Source organism: Helianthus annuus, chromosome 9 (assembly GCF_002127325.2).
Source record: "Helianthus annuus cultivar XRQ/B chromosome 9, HanXRQr2.0-SUNRISE, whole genome shotgun sequence".
NCBI lineage: Eukaryota > Viridiplantae > Streptophyta > Magnoliopsida > Asterales > Asteraceae > Helianthus > Helianthus annuus.
The window spans coordinates 95,325,335-95,345,543 of NC_035441.2; the positions used below are offsets into that span (position 1 = coordinate 95,325,335).

At 38.4% G+C, this 20,209-nt stretch overlaps 1 protein-coding gene across 1 annotated transcript; it reads right to left on the minus strand.

Annotated features, from left to right (window-relative positions):
- Positions 1 to 17,043: 17,043 nt before the first annotated feature.
- LOC110875715 lies at positions 17,044 to 18,160 on the minus strand. The gene is made up of 2 exons (XM_022123920.1): positions 17,409 to 18,160; positions 17,044 to 17,287 (listed from the first exon to the last, which is right to left on the minus strand). Exons 1-2 carry the CDS (start codon positions 18,158 to 18,160, stop codon positions 17,044 to 17,046), a joined length of 996 nt encoding a protein of 331 aa, XP_021979612.1.
- Positions 18,161 to 20,209: the final 2,049 nt, after the last annotated feature.

A 20,209-nucleotide genomic window follows, 5' to 3' on the forward strand; every position in this document is an offset into this window, starting at 1 on the left:
TTTGTCATCAATCGCAATGTTTCCATACGGGTCAAGGTAGCATTCTCTGTCCGGATCCCATCTTTTCGCTCTTCTTGCTTCCAGAAAGATACCAGAAATTCTGATAATTTTGTTTTCAGCAATCATTTTTCTGTATCTATATTTCTGCTCTTCTGTTCGATTATCTTTCCATGGAATGGGTTCATTCTTTGCCATGAAAGCATAACCAACCGCGTCTTCCTCCGGTGGAACCTCTTTGCTCCAATCATACCCCTCATCATCGTAGATAACCGCAAGAGCTCTAGATTTGTCTCTATTATCTTCAGGCTGCTTCAATCTAGGCGGCTCGGATTTATTCTGGTGATAAATCGCCTTCTTGTAGTAATCATCTCTGAAAGGATTGTCTGACTCATCCGCATAAGCATTTCTGCATTCACGTTTGAAGTGACCTTTCTGCTTACACTTGAAGCATGTCACCTTGGACTTATCGAACCCCAACTTTGTAGACGGACCACCGATCGTCTTCCTGCCCGTTATCTCCATGAACCGTTGTGCTCGACGAACAACACTTGCCATCGCCCAACGAATGTCGATTAGCTCCATTTCTTCGGGATCTATCTGATCGTAATCTTCTTTCGTCAGATTTGTATTCCCGATCTTACCAGCCACCAACCCTTCATATGATTCCAACACAGATGCCAAGAAGACCATCTGTTGTTTAGCCGACTCCTCGTCAAAATTTTGAGCATTCTTCAAATCTATCGCGATGTTGCATGAAAACTTTGCATCAGAACGATTTGCTGAAGATGAAGATCCACTGTGATAACCACTGTGACTTCCACTGCTTGGACTGCTTTGACTTTCTTTGCTTGCTGAAGATACATTCTTAGCTGAAAACGCAGTCTTTGGAGAAGTTGCTTTTGGCATCATGCTTTTTGGATAATAAAGATCCAAATTCTGCTGGTAAGATGAGTGATTGACTTTGTACATTTTCTTCAGTTCCAGCTCGTGACTTTCAAGTCTCTCAATCACCAAATCTGGAGTCAACTTTGCAGGCTCAATAGTGTTTTTCAACATAAGCGCATAATATCTCCAATCCACCTCGTCGGGTAATGAATCGAATAGTTTGTCAACAAGTTCTTCATCAGAATACTTGATTTCATGTCTGGCTAATTCCAGTTTCAGATGACCAAACCTTTCTATCATTTTACAAACCGACTCGTTCTTTAGACATCCAAAAAGATCAAATTCTTTTCTAAGAAGCTTTCGTTTGTTTTTCACAATTTCCTCGCTTCCTAAACATTTTGCCCTAAGCTTGTTCCACAGATCTTTTGCATTTGAATAATCAATCAAAGAAATGATGTCTTCTCGGACAGATTGGAACAACAGAGCTACACACTTTTGTTCAGCTACAAATGATTTGATTTCTTCAGCTGATGATAGAGTTTCTCCACTTTTGTCTCCATGTATATACCCGTTTTTTAGACTTTTCCAACTAGCAAACGCAAATGCCATCAACCAATCTTCAAATTTTCTAGACCACCGACTGTACTCCTCAATAGCCATAAGCTTTGGTGGCTTATTGAACGTTCCGAATGCACTTTCAGATTCCCAAGCTTCCTTCTTCTTTTCTTTTAGTGGATCCTCATTTGTATTTCTTGAAGACGTATCATTGTTTACAGAATTTCCCGTGAATGCGTACATGTCGCTGAACGGATTCAAGAAAATATCATCCATTATGAATGTACCTGCAAAATCAGCCAACACATAGAAAAATTTTCAAGTTTTGAAAAATGTGACAGAAAAGCGGATCTGTAATGTCCAGATAAGCGGACCAGATGATATTCGTATGAGCGAAAGTCCAAATAAGCGGACCTCTTAAGCGAACCACGTATTGTTCGTATAAGCGAAAGTATCAATTTGTCCGTTCGAGCGGACCTAACAAATGTCAGTTCGAGCGGACCTACTGAGCGAATCTGTTACTTGATCTAATGAGCGAACCAGAAATGTAAGTTCGAGCGGACCTGAATATGTCCGTTCGAGCGAATCTACCAGCAAAAGTGTCTGAACAAGCGAACCAGATTGGTTATTTCAAGCGAATCTAATGTCTTATAAGCGGATCTATCGATGTCCAAAAAAGCGAATCTTAGTCTTTACCCAGTTTTAACCATTTTTAATTTGAATTTTATCCTGAAACTTTCTAGGGTTTGTTATTTGTATGTTTTACACGTTATACTCAATTTTCAGACAATTTCAACCGTAGGAACCACTTGAAACCGAAAAAGTATGAGAGAAAGTGAGTAGAAAAGAGAGATTTCTGCAGATTCAAGCTGTAGTAGTATGAACTCCTCGTCCTGAGCTCTGATACCACTTGTTGGACCGTGTTCCGACCCTGAAAAGTCAGTCGACACAGTTCATCTTCAGGTATAAAGGCGGAATCAGTATATGTGAAGTTACACAGCTTGTCCTTTCCAATTCCTTTGTTTTTATTGCTTTCTAAAATGAATTTGACAGAGTTTCGTTCCACAAGCCAACATACATGTCCGCTCGAATGACCATGACATCAAGTATTTATAGAGTGCCCTGGTTCGCTCCAAGTGACCTGACATATAAGCGAACCAGTCACAATGACACATAAGTGATCCTACTTGATGCACTATAAGCGAACCCATCAATACCCTATGAGCGGACCAACCTCTATCAAGTACATAAAAGCGAACCTACACCTTAAAATACATATTTTGACATTCTAGACCCTCTGTTGACCTATCTTGACCTAAGACTTCACGTAGACGTAGTCAACAGACATTCCATGCATCAACAATCACCAAAACGAATCAAACCTTATTCACATCAAGTGAGTCCAAGAATATATAACCACACGAATCCAATGGTTAAAAGGTATGTGCTTTTAGCATTTGGTGTCGAAGGTACAAGACGTATCAACGTATAGTCTAGTGTAATCCGGTTAACGGGGGTTCCACAAAAGAGGAGTTTTGTCCAATAGGATTTTCAAACAATCGGTCACGATATGCAGACGAGTTTTCACAAACCAGAGCCTCCGCTATATGAACTCAAAATCAACAACTTGGAGATGAAAATGACTTGTCAACTTTCGAATAAGTAAATGGTAAGGATTTGTGTGTTGACATTCTCAAATTGCGAATATACACTGAATGAAATACAAGCGAATCTGGTGTATCATTGTCTTGATTCGTAGTTGCATCAGGAATGTTTAAATGACTTAGTTCAAACAAAAGTATATGTAGTTTTGTGTAAAACGATCGACCATGATTAGCACAAGCTGCTAATTTGCAATGACACTACAAGGTGTCGAAATGACGAGAAATAGTAATGGTGACTGAACAAGTTCACCGTGCCTGAAATCAAATGAAAGTGTACAAAGGCAACCCGAAGGTTTGATTTACACAATGTCGTAAAGTTTCTAGTTGAACAAAGGATATCAAAGAGCCATTGTTTTTGATCGAAGGTGAAAAAGTATTAAATACCGATAGGTATTCGATAGACAATGAAAGAATCGTTAAGCGGTACATTGTGCTATGGAATGAATCTATGTACCATTGCCTCAACCCACAATTGTGTTGAGACTGCTTTAATCGTGATAAACGAGACGGATTTAGGGCAATTAAATAATTAAAATCCGTGTATGAAGTGAGTAACCAACTTAGCGCAAGCTTCAATTCTGTGAAAGTATCACCGCAAGGTATCGAAATCAACAAACAATTTAGTGGAGTCGTAGGCCAATCGAGTCCACTATGTCTCGAAACAAAAGAACCCTTGCAAGAATATTTGAATGTGATGTTCCCAATACACCACATGGCGTCTCAAATCAAAACAGGTTAAATGGATAAGTTGAAGCAATTGAACTTGGTTCTGGCGTAATCCGACAATAAACGTATGTATTAATAAGGAATTCTCGGCATGGTAGCAAAATAAACCATGAATGTAATTTGAAAGAAAGCGGTTTCAAGAAAAATGTGTTGGCTTGGTAACAAAAGAGCCAACAATAACAATAATGTAGGTTACTCGAATCAGGAATCAGCAATTAGGTTTAGCAAAATAATATGTAAATTCCAATGAAGTGTTTGTTCAAAACGAAATCACATGCGTAGCAAATGATGCATGTATGTCAGGTAAGTTTCCAAGAAAAGGATCAACGAGTATCTGCTAAAGTGAAGAAATGACCAGATATCGAAGCAAATGTGTGTTCGCTCTCAGCGAGAAAATTATTGTGATGCAACTACCATTAAGTGGAGTAGAGATGCAAATATCTACTCGCTAGAAGCAAAAGTGACGGTTTCAACGAAAGAAATTTAAGTACTTTCTGTTCTGTTAACTGAAATGGCACATATGTCAGGTTAATGGTGTTCGATTGAGTTAACAGATATGGTGTCTAAGTAACAACCTTTACACGTTTGGACCTGGGTTCCCAAGGGTCCTAATCATATGTTTTCTAGATCCTCAAGGTTTCGTATTCTGTGTAACTCGGTTTTGTGCATTGTGTAGGAAACACCATCTTGTGTGCGTCTAAAAACAAGTTATCGTCTCACGATTTCCCCGGTATACTTTCTTCCTGAATTCATCGCTAACGACACTTGATCATCAATCAGTCGTGTAATAGTAGTTGGATCCTGACAGTTAGTTAAATACGTAATTCCGTTAATCCTTAGCGAGGGTCATCGACTCTCGTAGGTTAGCTCGTTCGGCTCCTAGTAAATTGATGCTCATTTGAGAGTCACATCCTTCTTCTTGATGAGCAGAGCTGGGGTTACCCAAAATGGGAAACTTGGTCTGTTGTCTTCCTTCTCTATCAGCTACTGAAGCTACACTGTCGATCCTTGCATGTCTGAAGGTGTAAATTGCCAAGGTGTATTGGCTGCAAGCGCGGCGCCTGGAAATCAAATCGATGCAAAATTCGACTTGTCATTGAGTAGATAATTCTGGCAAGTTTTCGGGGATGGCTTCAGGATATTCTTTTATCACAGGGATATCTTCGAGTTTTGGTTCTTCGGCTCCCTTGTCCATGACATGAGCCCAGAGGGCAACACACCCATTGTGCGAAAGCTTTCGTATCTTCAATGCCTGATAATCCGTAGGAGCGTATCCTGCTCCATGAATCACGGTCGTTTCTCCGTTCGTCATCTGGATGTGGATAACCTTCTTTGCTTGGTTGTTCGACCACCAGTCCATCCCAAGCATCACATCGAAGCTTCCCTTAAGCTAGTTTGATCGAATATTGGATATCTATCTTACTTACTATTAAAACAAGTATATTGTGAAGCTAAAATTTGACAACAATATCAAATTGCATAGGCGCATAACATTGATTACTATGAGGCGTACCGATGACCATGTTTGGATCCTGGCGTGCTTCCCTAGCTCCGGTGTTAGACATTTTCCCACGATCTTGTTTAATCTCCCTTGGGCAATCTTTCCTAAAGTGCCTCGTGTCACCGCAATTATAACACCCTTTACCTTTCTTTCCACGCCTCGTCTCATGCCAACACGTTTCCTTGTTGTGTCCCACTTTGCCACAGTTGTCACACTTTCCATTTTTACATCGCCCGGTATGATGTCGTCGACACTTGTTGCATTGAGGTAGTTTACCCATGTATTCTTTTCCCTTTTTGGCCTTGTTGTTGTTATTCGCCTGAGTACCCTGCTTGAAGTTTGCGAACTTTCTCTTGTTGTCTCTAGATGACTCTACATGGGTCTCCTTTTTCTCCTTAGAGGTTGAAAATTTGTTCAACCTGATTGCCTCTTCAGTCAAGGCCACACTTAGATTAATGGCTTCAGCGATCGTTGTAGGCTTCGATGTCGTCACCATGCTCATGATTTGGGGTACCAATCCCCAAATGAAACGCTCAATCTTCTTAAACTCTGGATCTACCATGTAGGGGACAACACGCGACAGAACGTGGAACTTCTCCACGTACTCAGCTATTTTTGGACCTTCCATCTTCAAGTTCCAGAACTCAGTTTCCACTTTCTGGCTTTCTGTTCTCGAACAGTACTTTTGATGCATTAGCTCTTTCAGTTCGTCCCATGATAAAGCATATGCAGCAGCCTCTCCCATCGTCTGAACCTGGAGTTTCCACCATGACAGTGCCCCATCTTGGAACAATCCGGAAATGTACGTGACCTGATGTCTGGGGCGCACTTGCTCACACGTAAAACAGAATCCGTTTTCTCAACCCAGCGCACGAAGGCTACGGCACCCCAGTGCCGTCGAAATGCAGGGGCTGGCAGCCCAAGAACTGCTTGTAGGTGCAGCCGTTGGGTGGGTTACTTCCTGAGGTACCTCCGTTGTGCTCGGAACGGAGGGCCTCGTATTGTGCGATGACCTATATGAGGCGTTCTTGTTGGACCGTTCTTTGACCCTAAAAAGTCAGTCAGAGTAGCTCATCTTCATGTATGAAGGCGGAATCAACATATATGAAGTTACAACAGCATATCCTTTCAATTCCTATCTTTTTATTGCTTTCTGATGAAATTTTGACAGAGTTTCGGCTCCCAAGCACACACATACATCCCTGAACTAATGAACCGCTCAACCCTATTTATAGAGTTTCTGGTCCGCTCATAAGACATGCCAAATGAGCGGTCCAGAACACTTGACAAATAAGCGGTCCAAACTAATGACACATAAGCGGTCCAAACTAATAAGTGGTCCAACACCTATTTAACACAATATTTACACTTTGACCCCCTGTTGACCAATCTTGACTTCAGACTTTTTGTAGACGCAGTCAACAGACATTCCGTGCATCAACAGTTCTTGAAATTCCGCCTCTGTAGTCGGCAGAGGGTTGCTGGTATCGGTGTTTCCTTGAATTGACATCTTCTAAGAGGAAGATCGGATAAGTCTGGTTTCTTTAAGAACATAAGCACAAAAGCATCTACTTAACCCCAGGGGGTGTATTACATATATGTATATACGTAGTTGTTATAACAATCAATCACATATCATCACAATTATAGCACATCTTGTAGATAGGAACGTAGCAAGTAAGCATGTAGTATTATAGTTATAGCACAAATATACAGGTCAACACGTATTTAGTAAGAACATAGCGTCTGAGCTTTCATCATTTACCACCCATAATCACAGTGTCTACGAAGCGTATTACATCAAATGGGACACAGGGTCACCCTACCATTGCCCAATAAATGTATCAGTGTATACAAATCACGTGGTTAAAAGTAGTCTTTAAAAGTCTCCACAATCCCGACTTATCATTAGTGTCTTTACCCAAATGTAATGCAGTCCACATAATCCAGAAACCAATTATACTGGTGACTGAGGTGGAGGAGGAAAGAAAAGTAAATCGTTATGATGCGTGAACCCCTCCGCGAGCTTGTATATACGTTGAAGTAATTAACTAACATGTTGCTCGACAGTAAAGAAACGAGCCGTAATAACCAAGAAGGCGTAATAGTAGCAGGTGAGTGTGCTAAAGGAGACAGTGATGAATGTGGAGGATCAAAGTATACTGGCAATAGACAAGGTGGAGGGCGTGGTGTCTTACATAAACTTTTCAGGCAATATGCTGTCTTGTGATGTAAATACTTAAATCATGTTTTCAATTATGCAATGTTTTTGCATTTGAAGTTACCAAATGTGGTGTCAGCTCAAGCTCCAACACTCTACGACTCATATCCTCAAACTGTAGCTGATATTACAGGAGCAACTTATCCCGTGTGTAGCCTCCATTATGTAAGGGTCTAATTTCAGCATGGTGTATGATGGGAACCGTCGAAATGGCTTGTCCGACGATGTAGAGGTGAAAGTAGCAAGCGGTGCGGCCTGTGAGGTCGTAGCAAATGCTGCAGCAACAATAGGGATCGTTACGCGAGTGCTGTCCTGAAGTACCTTTCCGGGGTGTGGGTAAGTCCTAAGAGAAAGCGATAGGCATGCCAGTGCAATGGACGTCGGTCTCAAATAGGAGAGAAAGAGCAACATCAGCGATTACGGGTGCAAGAACAAACGTCTCAACTGTTAGGAAGATCATTAGGTGCAGGTACTGGGTCGGGTATAAGGGATGCAATGTCTGGTAGACCAAAAGGAACATGGTCATGGTCAAGTAAAGGTGTGGGTTCAGCAGGTACAACATCAAACTGTCCCACAAAGGTGCAGAAGCTAGCTCAGGGGCAGTCACTGGGTCGTTTAACGGTGTGGTGCCTCGAGCAAGTGATAGTGCAGCAGTCATATCGGCGTCGTCGTCTGCGTCAGTAGTAGAAAGTTGTAATCCGGCCATCTATAAGGCTGTAAATGTCACAGACTCAAAGGAGTCTAAAATCGAGTGTATTCTAGGCGCAGAGGATAGCCTGATAACAGGGGTCTCAGATGTGATATTTATAATAACGTTCTCGTCTAACTTTCCCTCACCATGGATGTCGTCAGGAGGGCCATCAATAGTCATGTCAACGTCATCGACTATTCATCGAGTAGCCACCCTTTGGAAGAAAAGGTCCACATGATGCGTATTGTCAAGGATTGGAGCCATGGTGTGTTCACTATCAGAATGTCCAGTGATGAAGTGGTCATGGACAGAAACAAGAGTGATAGGAGAATTCCTGTCGGAGAAGCCATCAGTAGGGGTACTTCATCGCCAAAGTCTGGCAGCGTGGCCGGTTGAGAGTCGTCCTAGTCCTTGGTCAGCGTGTCAGGGTCACTCTTGGTGTCTGTCATAAATATCTCCGGTGCAAGTGCAGTCTCATCATCTGTGGCGGCCATAGGGTCATCAATGTCTGACAACCCGCTTTCTAATCAAGCGATATGTATATCGGTACATGGTAGTCATAGTATATATTTCCATAGTAATCACTATCAGTTAGCGTATGCAAATAGTCATCGCCTATGCACGTATTTCAATAAACAGCAATTAAGCGTGTATGTAACGACAATGTAAGCATGTAATCATCCTAGTCTTCTCAAAACTATCCTACCCAGTCTCTCAGGCTAAACTCCTTAGTCTCTCAGACTAACTCCCTGGTCTCTAAGACCGATCCTCCCTCAGCCTCTAAGACTGATCCTCCCTCAGTCTCTAAGACTGATCCTCCCTCAGTCTCTAAGACTGATCCTCCCTCAGTCCCTAAGACTGATCCTCCCTCAGTCCCTAAGACTGATCCTCCCTCAGTCCCTAAGACTGATCCTCCCTCAGTCTCTAAGACTGATCCTCCCTCAGTCTCTAAAACTGATCCTCCCTCAGTCTCTAAGACTGATCCTCCCTCAGTCTCTAAGAGTGAATTATAAATTTAGATTTGGAAATGTGTATTTGTGCCCTTTTGTTTGTAAAAATGTTTGTGCCCTGGATCTGGATGTTTAGTGTATGCAATGTAAAAATGTTTGAAAACGTTTTCATGAGAGCCCTGATGATCATAGTCTAGACTCGAGAAAGAATCCTAGTTCGCTATGACCCGGGCTCTGATACCAAGCTGTCACACCCTGGCTTTTGCGGAAGCGTGGTTTATTTGGTGTGACTTTTTAATATCATAGCAACAATCACAACAATGCTATATGAAAAAAACGTAAGATGTTCATCCATTAAAATAATTTAGAAAATGCATAACATATTGTCTTTAAAACGTAGACTTCAAAATTTAAGTTTTACAAACCAGATGAATTGTGTAAAAGTTTGCTAAGGACTCGTCAAAGATAATAGTTGCATTCCAAGTTTAGAAGACGTGTCTCGTCCAGGATTAAGACACATTGGCCAAACCCCAAAACCATGGATGACATCTTTATACTTAACATGACTTGAAATTCCAACGCCCGCCAGATCCATACTTAATTTCCTGAAATACATGTAGTTTGGAAAACATCAACAAAAAGTTGAGCGAGTTCATGTGTATGTGAGTCTATATAAATCGTTAAAGTGTGTTTGTATAAATTGTTAAAATGTGTCTGTATAAATGTAGGTCTTTGGTATGTAGCAATAAGGAAAAACAGATCAATTAATGTGTAGCTAATACATTAATAAGTGACATGGCCTAGGAAGCACTCAAACCTGTATGCGTATTTCGTACCGGCCCCTCCGGCGGAACGACATAGTCACCACATGCAGCCACTTGCAGGCCCATGGATGGGGCTCGCAACACCCAATAGATCTATCACTCATGCCCCTCGGTCCTTATACAAGGATTAATGGTCTTACGATAATAGCCTACCCATTCACGTGATCTAGCAGTAAATTCCCTAGCTAATCATACCATGTATAAAAAGGTCTGTAAATGTCTGTAAATGTCTGTAAAAGTCTGTAAGTGTCTGTAAGTGTCTGTAAATGTCTGTAATAATTGTAACATGTATTTCACCCCCGAAGTATAAAACTGAAAACAGTTAAGAGAAAAAAAGGGGACATGAACTCACTATATTGCATCTTCGGTACTTGTAACCCAAATCTCTTCAGCAAACACGACTCCCTACAATGTATTAGGGTCTATTAGATGAACGCGCCGTGCCTTGCCTTTGTATTTATGTTTTTGAGTTACGTTTCTGGTATTATTCCAAGTTATAATAATTATGTTTTAGCTTTGGAATAATTGTTTATACAATAATTCTGTATTAATACTTCTCAAGTATTTTAGCTTCGTGCTTCCGTCCAAAGGTGGGGGTATTTATACATGTATTTGGTGATTAAGGTATTGACATTATACATTCCTAAGTCCCACTTTAGAAAAATATACAATAGCTTATTTGTCCGAAAATAACACATACAAAATGTATATTTCCCTGTCTTCTAGAAAAATATATCATAACTTTCAAACTAATATATTTCTACTTCTTTCATAAATACGTTATATGTTGTGATAAATTTCATTTATCAAAATATTATCCATCCAAAATATCCTAGTAACGGTATTTTGTTACAAAAATTATGGCGAGTTTTATGTTTGCAAAACATAGTCGAAAATATACTAGTAAACTCTTGTCTAGAAAATATTTACCAAGTGTTCGGATTCTCGGAAAATTTCGCCAGAGTCTCCTTTGTAAATAGAGGTGTCCATGCTTAATTAGCATATCATTTTCTTTTACACATATCCAATAGTTCATTTTCAACAACCAAACCGACGTATAGTCATACAAACGGTTACTTATTTTATTTCAGCTTCACTACTCAAAACCGGACTGTTTTCGAGGATTTTTATAAAATAGTTATCCTTTTCCAAAAATTCTCAAATTTTTACAGAAGGTTCTATGTGTTCCAAAATTTAAAATGTAAAAATATCAGAGTCCAGTTTGTTACCTATATTTTATAGAAAATCATTTTCCCGACTGTAATCAGATTTGTTACTTTCTGATTGCAGTTTACGGAATAATTCACTAAAAATTAACCGTAAGTCCGATTGACGAAATTCCAGTTGGAGGATTATCCTGACAACGGTAACCATCTCCTGTAAAAATTCCATGAGTTGATTCTACTCAGGTTTCAAGTTATGACTCCGAAAACAACACACTTTTTCTGCAGTAAAAATGCAGCTTGAGCTGCTGTCCAAAAACAGTCTTTTAAAAATAGTAAACGACCTCGAAAAATTACGATTCCAGTGCCATTTGTTTGGTTATTCCAAAATGCATATTTTAGGCATCAGAAAATCAGTTTTTCGATTTAAAACGGTCCAGTTACAGCCTGTTGAAGTTGGCTAGAAATACAACTCAGCAAGCTGTTTACATTGTAGAAGTTACTAAAAACGCGTCAACGATTGTTCTAACAACGGGTTTATCGAGAAATCAATGATCAAACAACATGCATACTTATACCAACATAATACAACCAGATTTTATCATTACATAAGTTTGTGTTTAGGTTCCTTGTTCACTTTCTCTTTGTGTTCTTATTTTAAGCTTCAAACAACAATGTTTCGAACAATCAACGTAGAAATGATTCATGAGCTAGATCGAAGACTTACTACTAGCACAAGGGCTAGGGATGAACTTGTGAACAAGAAATGATGGTGAAAGAGGTGTGGGAATGCAAGTGGTGATGCTTCTTCAAGGCTCTAATGCTCCAAACTCCACAAGGCTTCTTTCTAACACTTGATTTGGACTTGAAAAGGAATCAAAGGAGTGAATGTTGAAATGATGGTGGTGGTGGCGGGTATAATCAGCTAAGAGGGAGAGAGAGAGTGAAGGAAAATGGTGGAGTGACTTGTTGGTGAAGATGGAATGATGAGGTAAATCTCTAGCCCAACCTATATGCCATCATGATGATTTCTTGGCAAGATCACCTCCCAATCAAAATTAAGGGGAATATTTAGTAGGGGATTTGAAATGATTGAGGGTGGGTCCCCCCATGTGAGCCGAGAATTAGTGGGGGGGGGTTAATTGTAATTTTTTATAGTTAGTAGGTAAATAATTACAAGGTTACGGGTATTTTCTAGAATAGTGGGTGTATGTCATGTTTCTATAGTGTGTAGGGATTTTTGTGACCATAATTACTTAAGAATAGTAAAATAATGTTTCTGACAAAATCTTGGTGTCCCGTGTAATGTCCGGTTGTTCGGTTACGTATCGTTCCGTTAAAGCGTTTAATTGTGCCGTATAGTGTCTTTTATGCATCTTTTTGTAACGAATTTTAATTCCAACACTTAGGAAAGCGTCCAGGACCATTTAGTCAATTCTCTGCATAACACGAGTATGTTAAAAGCTGACTTGTTGATGAAAAAGCAGAATTCTGCACTTTAAATGAGTTTTAGGCACTTTCCAGCACTCAAACTATCACCTAGTGACATAGTCTTATGGTCCTCACTTCCCTACACTCCATACCAGTGTAACACTTTGTCCCTGGCTCATACTGGCCTCAATATAGTGTCTGTCTGTGTGCTGGCATTGTCAGCATGTGTCTGAGTTATCCGCTCATTATGCTAACTGTGCTTTGTGCATCAGGTTTGTCAATAAGAGTCTGTATGAAATTAATGGAGCAACTGTATGTAAAGTGATGCACATGTATGTAACATAAATCAGTAAGCAGTTTAAGGTGTCAGTTGTAATCAAGCACAGTCATTAAGCACATAATTAAGATAAATTAATTGTACGGATGCATGCAAAATTGACGGTTGTCACACTAGATGCTGTAAAAAATGAGATGAAACAATTTTACACCGAGGATGATCCTTCAAAAAGAAGATTTCCTTCTCTCATAGGCTTCATAGTTCCAGAAGACATGGATAAGTATCTCGAAATGAAAGCAAGGCAAGCAAAGATTCGAGCTAAACTCGAATGCAAAGATCAAGGTGATAAAGCTATTTCTGAAAAATTGGAACTCTTACTTACAAAAGTCAAGCTGATGAAAGATTATGCACAAGTTCTGAGCAAAGAAAAGACAGATCAAAGAAAGGAGATGAGAAAAGAACTTATTGCATATATCATGAAAGAAAAATTCTATCCAGCTGAAGAAAACCAATTTGAAGAATGGCCAATAGTTGCTCTGAAGCATGAAGCAAACAGGATTGAAAGGATTAAAGGTGATCCAAGTAAGAAGAAGACAGCTCCAAATTGGAACAAATATAAAAAGCTAATTGCTGATCTTACTTCTGAATATAAAAAGAAGAAACAGGAGTTGGTAGATGCTAAAGTGGACACTGCTGATGCCATAGCAAAATGGTCAAAACAGCATACTGATGAAGCTTATGAAAGGCTGAAGAAAAGAAGGATAACTGTCTTAGACACTTCAGAAAGGCCTGACTACAAAAAGCTTGAACAACAGATTGAAAACCTCCAAAAACTATTCAAATCAGCAGATAATCCTATTCTTGTGTCAAACCAAGAAGAAGGAAAACAACTGTCTGAAGAAGAGGTAAAGAAAAGGGAAGTCGAGTACTTCAATGAAACCATCATGAAAATAGGTCTAAAAGAAGAGAGCTCAACAAAGCTTCAGAACCTTTTTAAGAAGGTATTAACTAAACCTGCATCACCAAACACTTCAACAGGCATGACAAACATTGAGAGGCAAGAGCTAATTGAAAGAGAGACTGCAGAAGACATAGCTGCAGCAAACAATGTCATTGAAATGGCTTTCAAAAGAATGTATGAAAGTCTGCAAGTGTTCTCAAGGCCAACATCTCCAAACTCATCAAAGAATAAATCTCTCCCAAGAAACCCATTAGGATTAAAAATACTAAAGTGGACGTCTGATCAAAAGACCCACGTATTGACCTTGGTCAGATCCAATGGTGAAGTGAAGTACATATCAAGGAAAGAAGCACTAGGCCTTAGTGTTGAAGATTTGCAGGATCTCCTTGAACTTACACTGTGTAGGGATGAAGATGACTTGAGTTCCAAGGAATTTGAAGCAGAATTTAAAAGACAAGCTAGGGAACTTCTGATGAGGAATAAAGGTCCAGAATAATGAAGGGTTTTGGCATTATCTGTTCCAGGGGGAGATTGTTGGGATTGAACCCTACCAGAGGAACAGATAATGAAAGCCAAAACCAGATCACAAATGTGGACTCAAAATAAGCAGCTGTTTACACTTGGCTTTCCCCTTGACAGTGGTAATCTAACAGCTGATAGATCTTAAGTACTGCTCACTATAACAACTGATGAACCAAACACTGATGAAACTCTAAAGACTGCTGAAGACAAACACTGTTGCTCTATCTACTGTTGTTTCCTAAGTACTGCTGAAGACACAAGCACTGCTAATTCAAGGACTGATCAACTTTGAAGAAAGCACTGATGCTCAACATTAGTGCTCAGGCTACAACAGCGGAACGTGAAGCAGTAGCTTTATCTTATTTTATACTGTACTTATAATCAGTTGTTAAACATCAGTAGTTTGTATAGAACAGTGTTTATAGGTTGTTAGGTTGTTAGATGTCACTATCATGGTGACGTCAGCTGAGATGCCTCAGTGGTTTGGTTTGCCTATAAATGGAACAGTACCCTGTACTGTTACATTTGATTGACTGAGTGGATTCTTCTTCTCCAGTCCAATCCTTTCATCTTGTGCATCCAACCTTGGGGTATCAGGCTGAGGGGGAGCTTAGTATTGTAAGCATGCTTGTAATCATTTGCTTTGTATTTCAATCATTCAACTTAATGAGAAGCATTTGTTTATCATACTATTCTCTTCTTTGGATTGTGTTTACAAAGTTTGTATTCATTTTCGCTGCACTTTTCAGTGTTTCATATTCTCTGAATGTTCAATTTATACAAACAAACACAATCATGAGAGCCTCCGATCCTAACACGGATATTCAGCCTGAGGATATGGTTCACCTTCGTATCCGTAATCCGAATAGCCGTGTTGTGCGCACGAGTCTTCCACAGGGATATTCAAGTCCAGCTGCACCGTATTGTCATGATAACGAGGGTCAGATACAACCTCCTCCTCCCTCGTGTGGGAAGGGATCAGTTTATCGTACGAGGTAGAAATAGCGGTTCCCCCGTAAAAATCTGGAACAAGGGACTCGTCAGAGTATTCACCGAAAAGGTAGTTGCTAAACCACGACATCGTATTTTGAAGAAACGCTACTAAAACAATAAACACCCGAAATAATGAAACACAGTTCGTGATTTCGAATTTTGAATATCCTTTCGAATGCATGGACATCCTCTTAAAAGCACCAAAATTTGGGGTCGAAGCGCCGCGCTTTGGCCAAAGCGCAACGTTTAGGGTTACGCGTGACACTTCTGAAACCTTGTACAGAATATAACCTCGTATCACAGTCATATCACCTTTTGTCTGTAAAAAGAACCCTAAACGGCGCGCTTTAGCCAAAGCGCTGAACTTTGGGGGTATGAAAATAAGAAAGCGTGTGTGGGTATAATCGTCCAAAATCAATTATAGCATTTAGTTCTTAAAATAGTATGCTATTCTTAAAATAGTATGCTATTTAAAAGTTCATATTGACTTTGGCTTATAACCTATTAACCTACATCAAATATAATAATTTATCGTTGCCGTCCAAAAAATATCAAATATATCATGAATACTATAGAATAGCCACAAACTTTTACTATGATCATAATATAAAGTTAAACTCAGTAAATAAATTGTTATTGGTGTAAAGTAGGAGAAACATTTGTCATCTAAAAAAAATAAAAAGATAAAAAAATAAGAATAAAATTAGAGATGAAAAAAGAATCATGTAACATATCAATGGGTTCATTTTATAAAAATTATATAGCTTTTTCTTACATTGTTGCTCTTTGTCCTTAAAATCATATAGCTTTTTCTTACATTCTTGCTCTTTATCCTAAAGTGCGAACAAACCATCGATTTTTTTTAATTTAGTTTTATTTAAGAAACTATGGAGCTTTATATAAGGAACACGAACAGTTATTTTAAAATATATGGTTTCTGAGAGAACGCAATAACCAAGTCTAACCAACCCAGCGCATGCCCGGTTAAGAAAATATATGTCTGGATAGATCTTGGCTAAGGTTCTGATTAGGCGATGTGACAATAAAAAGAAATTAACCGTTCAAAAAAAATTGTCCATTCTTGAAAGAGTAGAAGACAAAGTATTCACATTTATTTTGTGGTCAAGGACGAATTAAAAGCTAAGCGGCGATACTAAACATAGAACATGTGATGCAATACTTTTTATTATTATTTTATATTAGAACTTAATGAAAATTAATTTTGGAGATGGTTATTATTTATATACAAACAGTTTCATAAAAAAATTGTCATTGGTGCTAGGGGACTCTATAATAATCCTAGATACTAATTGGATTTTTAAATAATTTTAAATGTTTTACCCGTTCCATTATTTCATTTTTTTTCTGAACATTCCAAATTTATTTTAATCTGGACAATAACTAATATGCATTTTTATACTAAAATCTTTTATTAAAAATAATTTTGTAGTAAATCTTATAACAAATTTTTTGTTAAATAAAAGTAAACTTGCTATTTCTTTTACTAATGATATCTGACTTAAATAATACCAACTTTAAAACAGTTGGATTATAAAAACAAAATCATTACTTGGGATGCGATAAATAGAATTAAATACTATCATATTATTTCTTTTATATAAAAGTTCCGATGATCCATAAACGATAAGTTACATAATCACCATCGACATCAACCAAATCTAAGGTTGTGGTGGTGCTATGGCTGGCATAGTTGATGCAACCTTAACAGGCTTCTTCTTCACATATTTCCGCGCCCAAACATGCTTCCCGTTAATGTAGTATTTTGATTTTCCATCACGATCATCTCTCTCAACAATAATTTTCACCATCGAGCGCGAGCAAGCAACAATTCGAGCATACAAAGCTTGCTTGTCTGGCCCGACATCGGGCATGTAAATCTCCTCAATGAAATCCCCAAAGTAACTAGTTAAATCATCAATAGGTGGAGTTAGAGAACATACATAATGTTATACTTCACAATTTTAAATTCAAATATAAATAAAGAAAAATAATTTAAGAACTAGATATATATATATATATTTACCTAGTGAAGTAATCTTTAATTTCACTTTCAGAAATGGGATGCCCTTTTGAAAATGTGAGGAATATGGTTCGATCGTCTGGTGATACCTCATGTTCTTGCTCTAGTGGATTTGGCATCGCACAATTTGTGTTTCCGAAAGGAACTGCCGGCCAATATTCGTGTATCGCAGGCCCTGGGTTGCGATGAAATCTAAGATAGTTGTATACATCATAAGTAGATGGAACAATAGGACCTAAGCCATGCCTCGAAAACTGTTGCAAAATGTCGCCAAGCGCCTTAGCACAAACATCATTTGCTAAAGTCGACACCTCGGTGAAAATCCTATCACAATTTTCATGTAACTCAAGTAAAGATATCCTTTTTCGGTCCAAATGATTATTAAGGGAAATCATGTCAAGTCTCTTGCTACCTCCCTCTAAGAGTAACTTATTTTCTTTTTTCTCTATGCACTTTAAGCATATAACCACATCATCAATAACCAAATCTATGAAGCCTGTGCACACCCATTTACCGATGGTTGTAACAAGATTCTTAGAGGTGTATCCTTCTCTCTCTAGCCATAGAAGAAAGCCCAACACAAGTATCGATTGAGCAATCTCTCGGCGTAGAATTACAACCAAGAGAGAAAATAATCGACGCTCGTTACGGTAAAAGATATGGTAATCTTCTTTGGAGATGGTAAGGCATGGAATTGCCATAGGAAATAAGGAATGATGTTTTGGTGAAGCAAATACATCAACGTTGGCATTCATTTTACTTATTGCAAGTATTATAGGTGAGTTTTTGTGTGTTTGCATTGTAATGAGTTTAGATACACATCTTGTATTTATATAGAGATTAATGTATGGCTGTGGCGGTTCTAAAACAAAATTACCCTTTCGAAGAGGCGCGTTTCAAAAAAATTTTAAATGAATGAAATTCGAAATTATTTGCATCTGCTATCTTTCCCGGTCAACGTAACTGCTAAAAATATTTGAAAATTGGGTATACGCGCGCCTAGATACAAGTGAAGGATTTTATAAGAATAACGTATTTATATTTGTTTTTATTTATGATTTTTAGGTGAAAGTAACCGTTAAATATTTGATATTTTGTAAAGTTCCTCAACCTATACAAGGTATCTTTGAAACAATCTTTTTAACGCCCAACAAAATCACCATTTTATAAAACACTAAATGTCACACCCAAAAACGTCGGAGTGGAAATATAAACGTAGTGGTAGTGGTGATGGAAGTTGGTGCCCATAAATATCTTGGTGAACGATGTATCATTAATTTTGAACATTCAACTTAATTAAAGCATATTTTTAAAACTTAAAGTTTAAAAGCAAACCACAACCATAACATAGTTAAGTTGCCTTGATCCTTATGGATCTTAATACATTTAGTCCCAAACAGTTTTAAAAGTTGCCCAAAACATTATTAAACACAACATGCATCAACAACCACAAGATACGCCAAAATTCCTAAAGCCGAACTCAAGTACCTGAAGAACACGTAAAAATTAAGTGTCAACACAAAGGAGGGTGCGTTCACATATCCAAATTATAAACAATTTGATCCAATGAAACTTTCTAATTATGTGTTTAATAATAAAACATCCATATAATTTATGAAAGTCAAATTTAATTTCCTTTACAAAAATCCGAGGGTCAGCCATCGCAAGCGTTTTCCGAAAACCTTCGATAAAAAGCATCTTCCAAAGGTTTACATATTAAATTGATAGCATCAAAAGTTCAGATTCGTAAGTTTGTAAGACATTACGAGCTATATATTAACAATGAAGGTATAATCAAAGCTAGACAATAATAGAATATCAAATCGCGCTTGACTTGACACGAAGCTAATGGTCACGACGGGGTGGTCAATCTGATAGATCTATCAACAATTCCACGCATACAGTATTAATGATTAAATGGAAAAATTTGCGCATGTGCCCACAATGGGTAGGGCTGTCCAAACTGCTCGATGATCGAGGATCGCTCGACGATCACTCGAAAAATGCCCAAAAAATGCTCGTTCAATTCCCGCTCAGTTTGTAAATGAGCCGCTCGGCTGGTTCGATTTGAAAATGAGCCAAGCATTAGCAAAGGTCCGCTCGCTTGTCGATCGCTCGATTTCGCTCGAATTATTTTTATTAAATAATATATATATATATATATATATATATATATATAGGGTCGGGATTTAGAGAAAACGGTAGAAAGTGTGAGAACGGTGAGAACGCTTATGGATCGTCCGATCAAAACAATCTATGGACTAGATTAGCGCGGTGGCCTTTTCGTACATAACATCAATTTTATTACGTGGATGCGCTTCATTAAGGGTAAAAGCGTCTTTTGACTACTCCAAACAAAACGCCATCTCATGAAAATAAAACGCCAAAACAAAAATCACACATCATTCTAGCTAAAAATGCCATTAGATATAAAACGCCAAACTTAATTATAGTAAAATCCCGCCTAAAAAAACCGCCAAAAAAATCCTATATATACAACAACTCGGACCTTCAATTAAAAAACACACACAAAAACCCCAAACGCCATATTTAATATATACCATTCGTCTGATAAACGCAAGAAAACCCAAACATCAAATATATTGTTGTCAATAAAGTGTAGCTGTACGGTGTGGACAACATTGTCAGTTATCTTTCTTAACTGAGGATTAACAATGTTATCCATCACCATACAGCAACACTTTATTGATTTTAGCATTATCAAATTTACAGTTTTAAGATGGTTTATTTTGTGGCGTTCTTTTTCTCGGTAAAACGCCAAAAAAGATAACATTTTGGCTGAA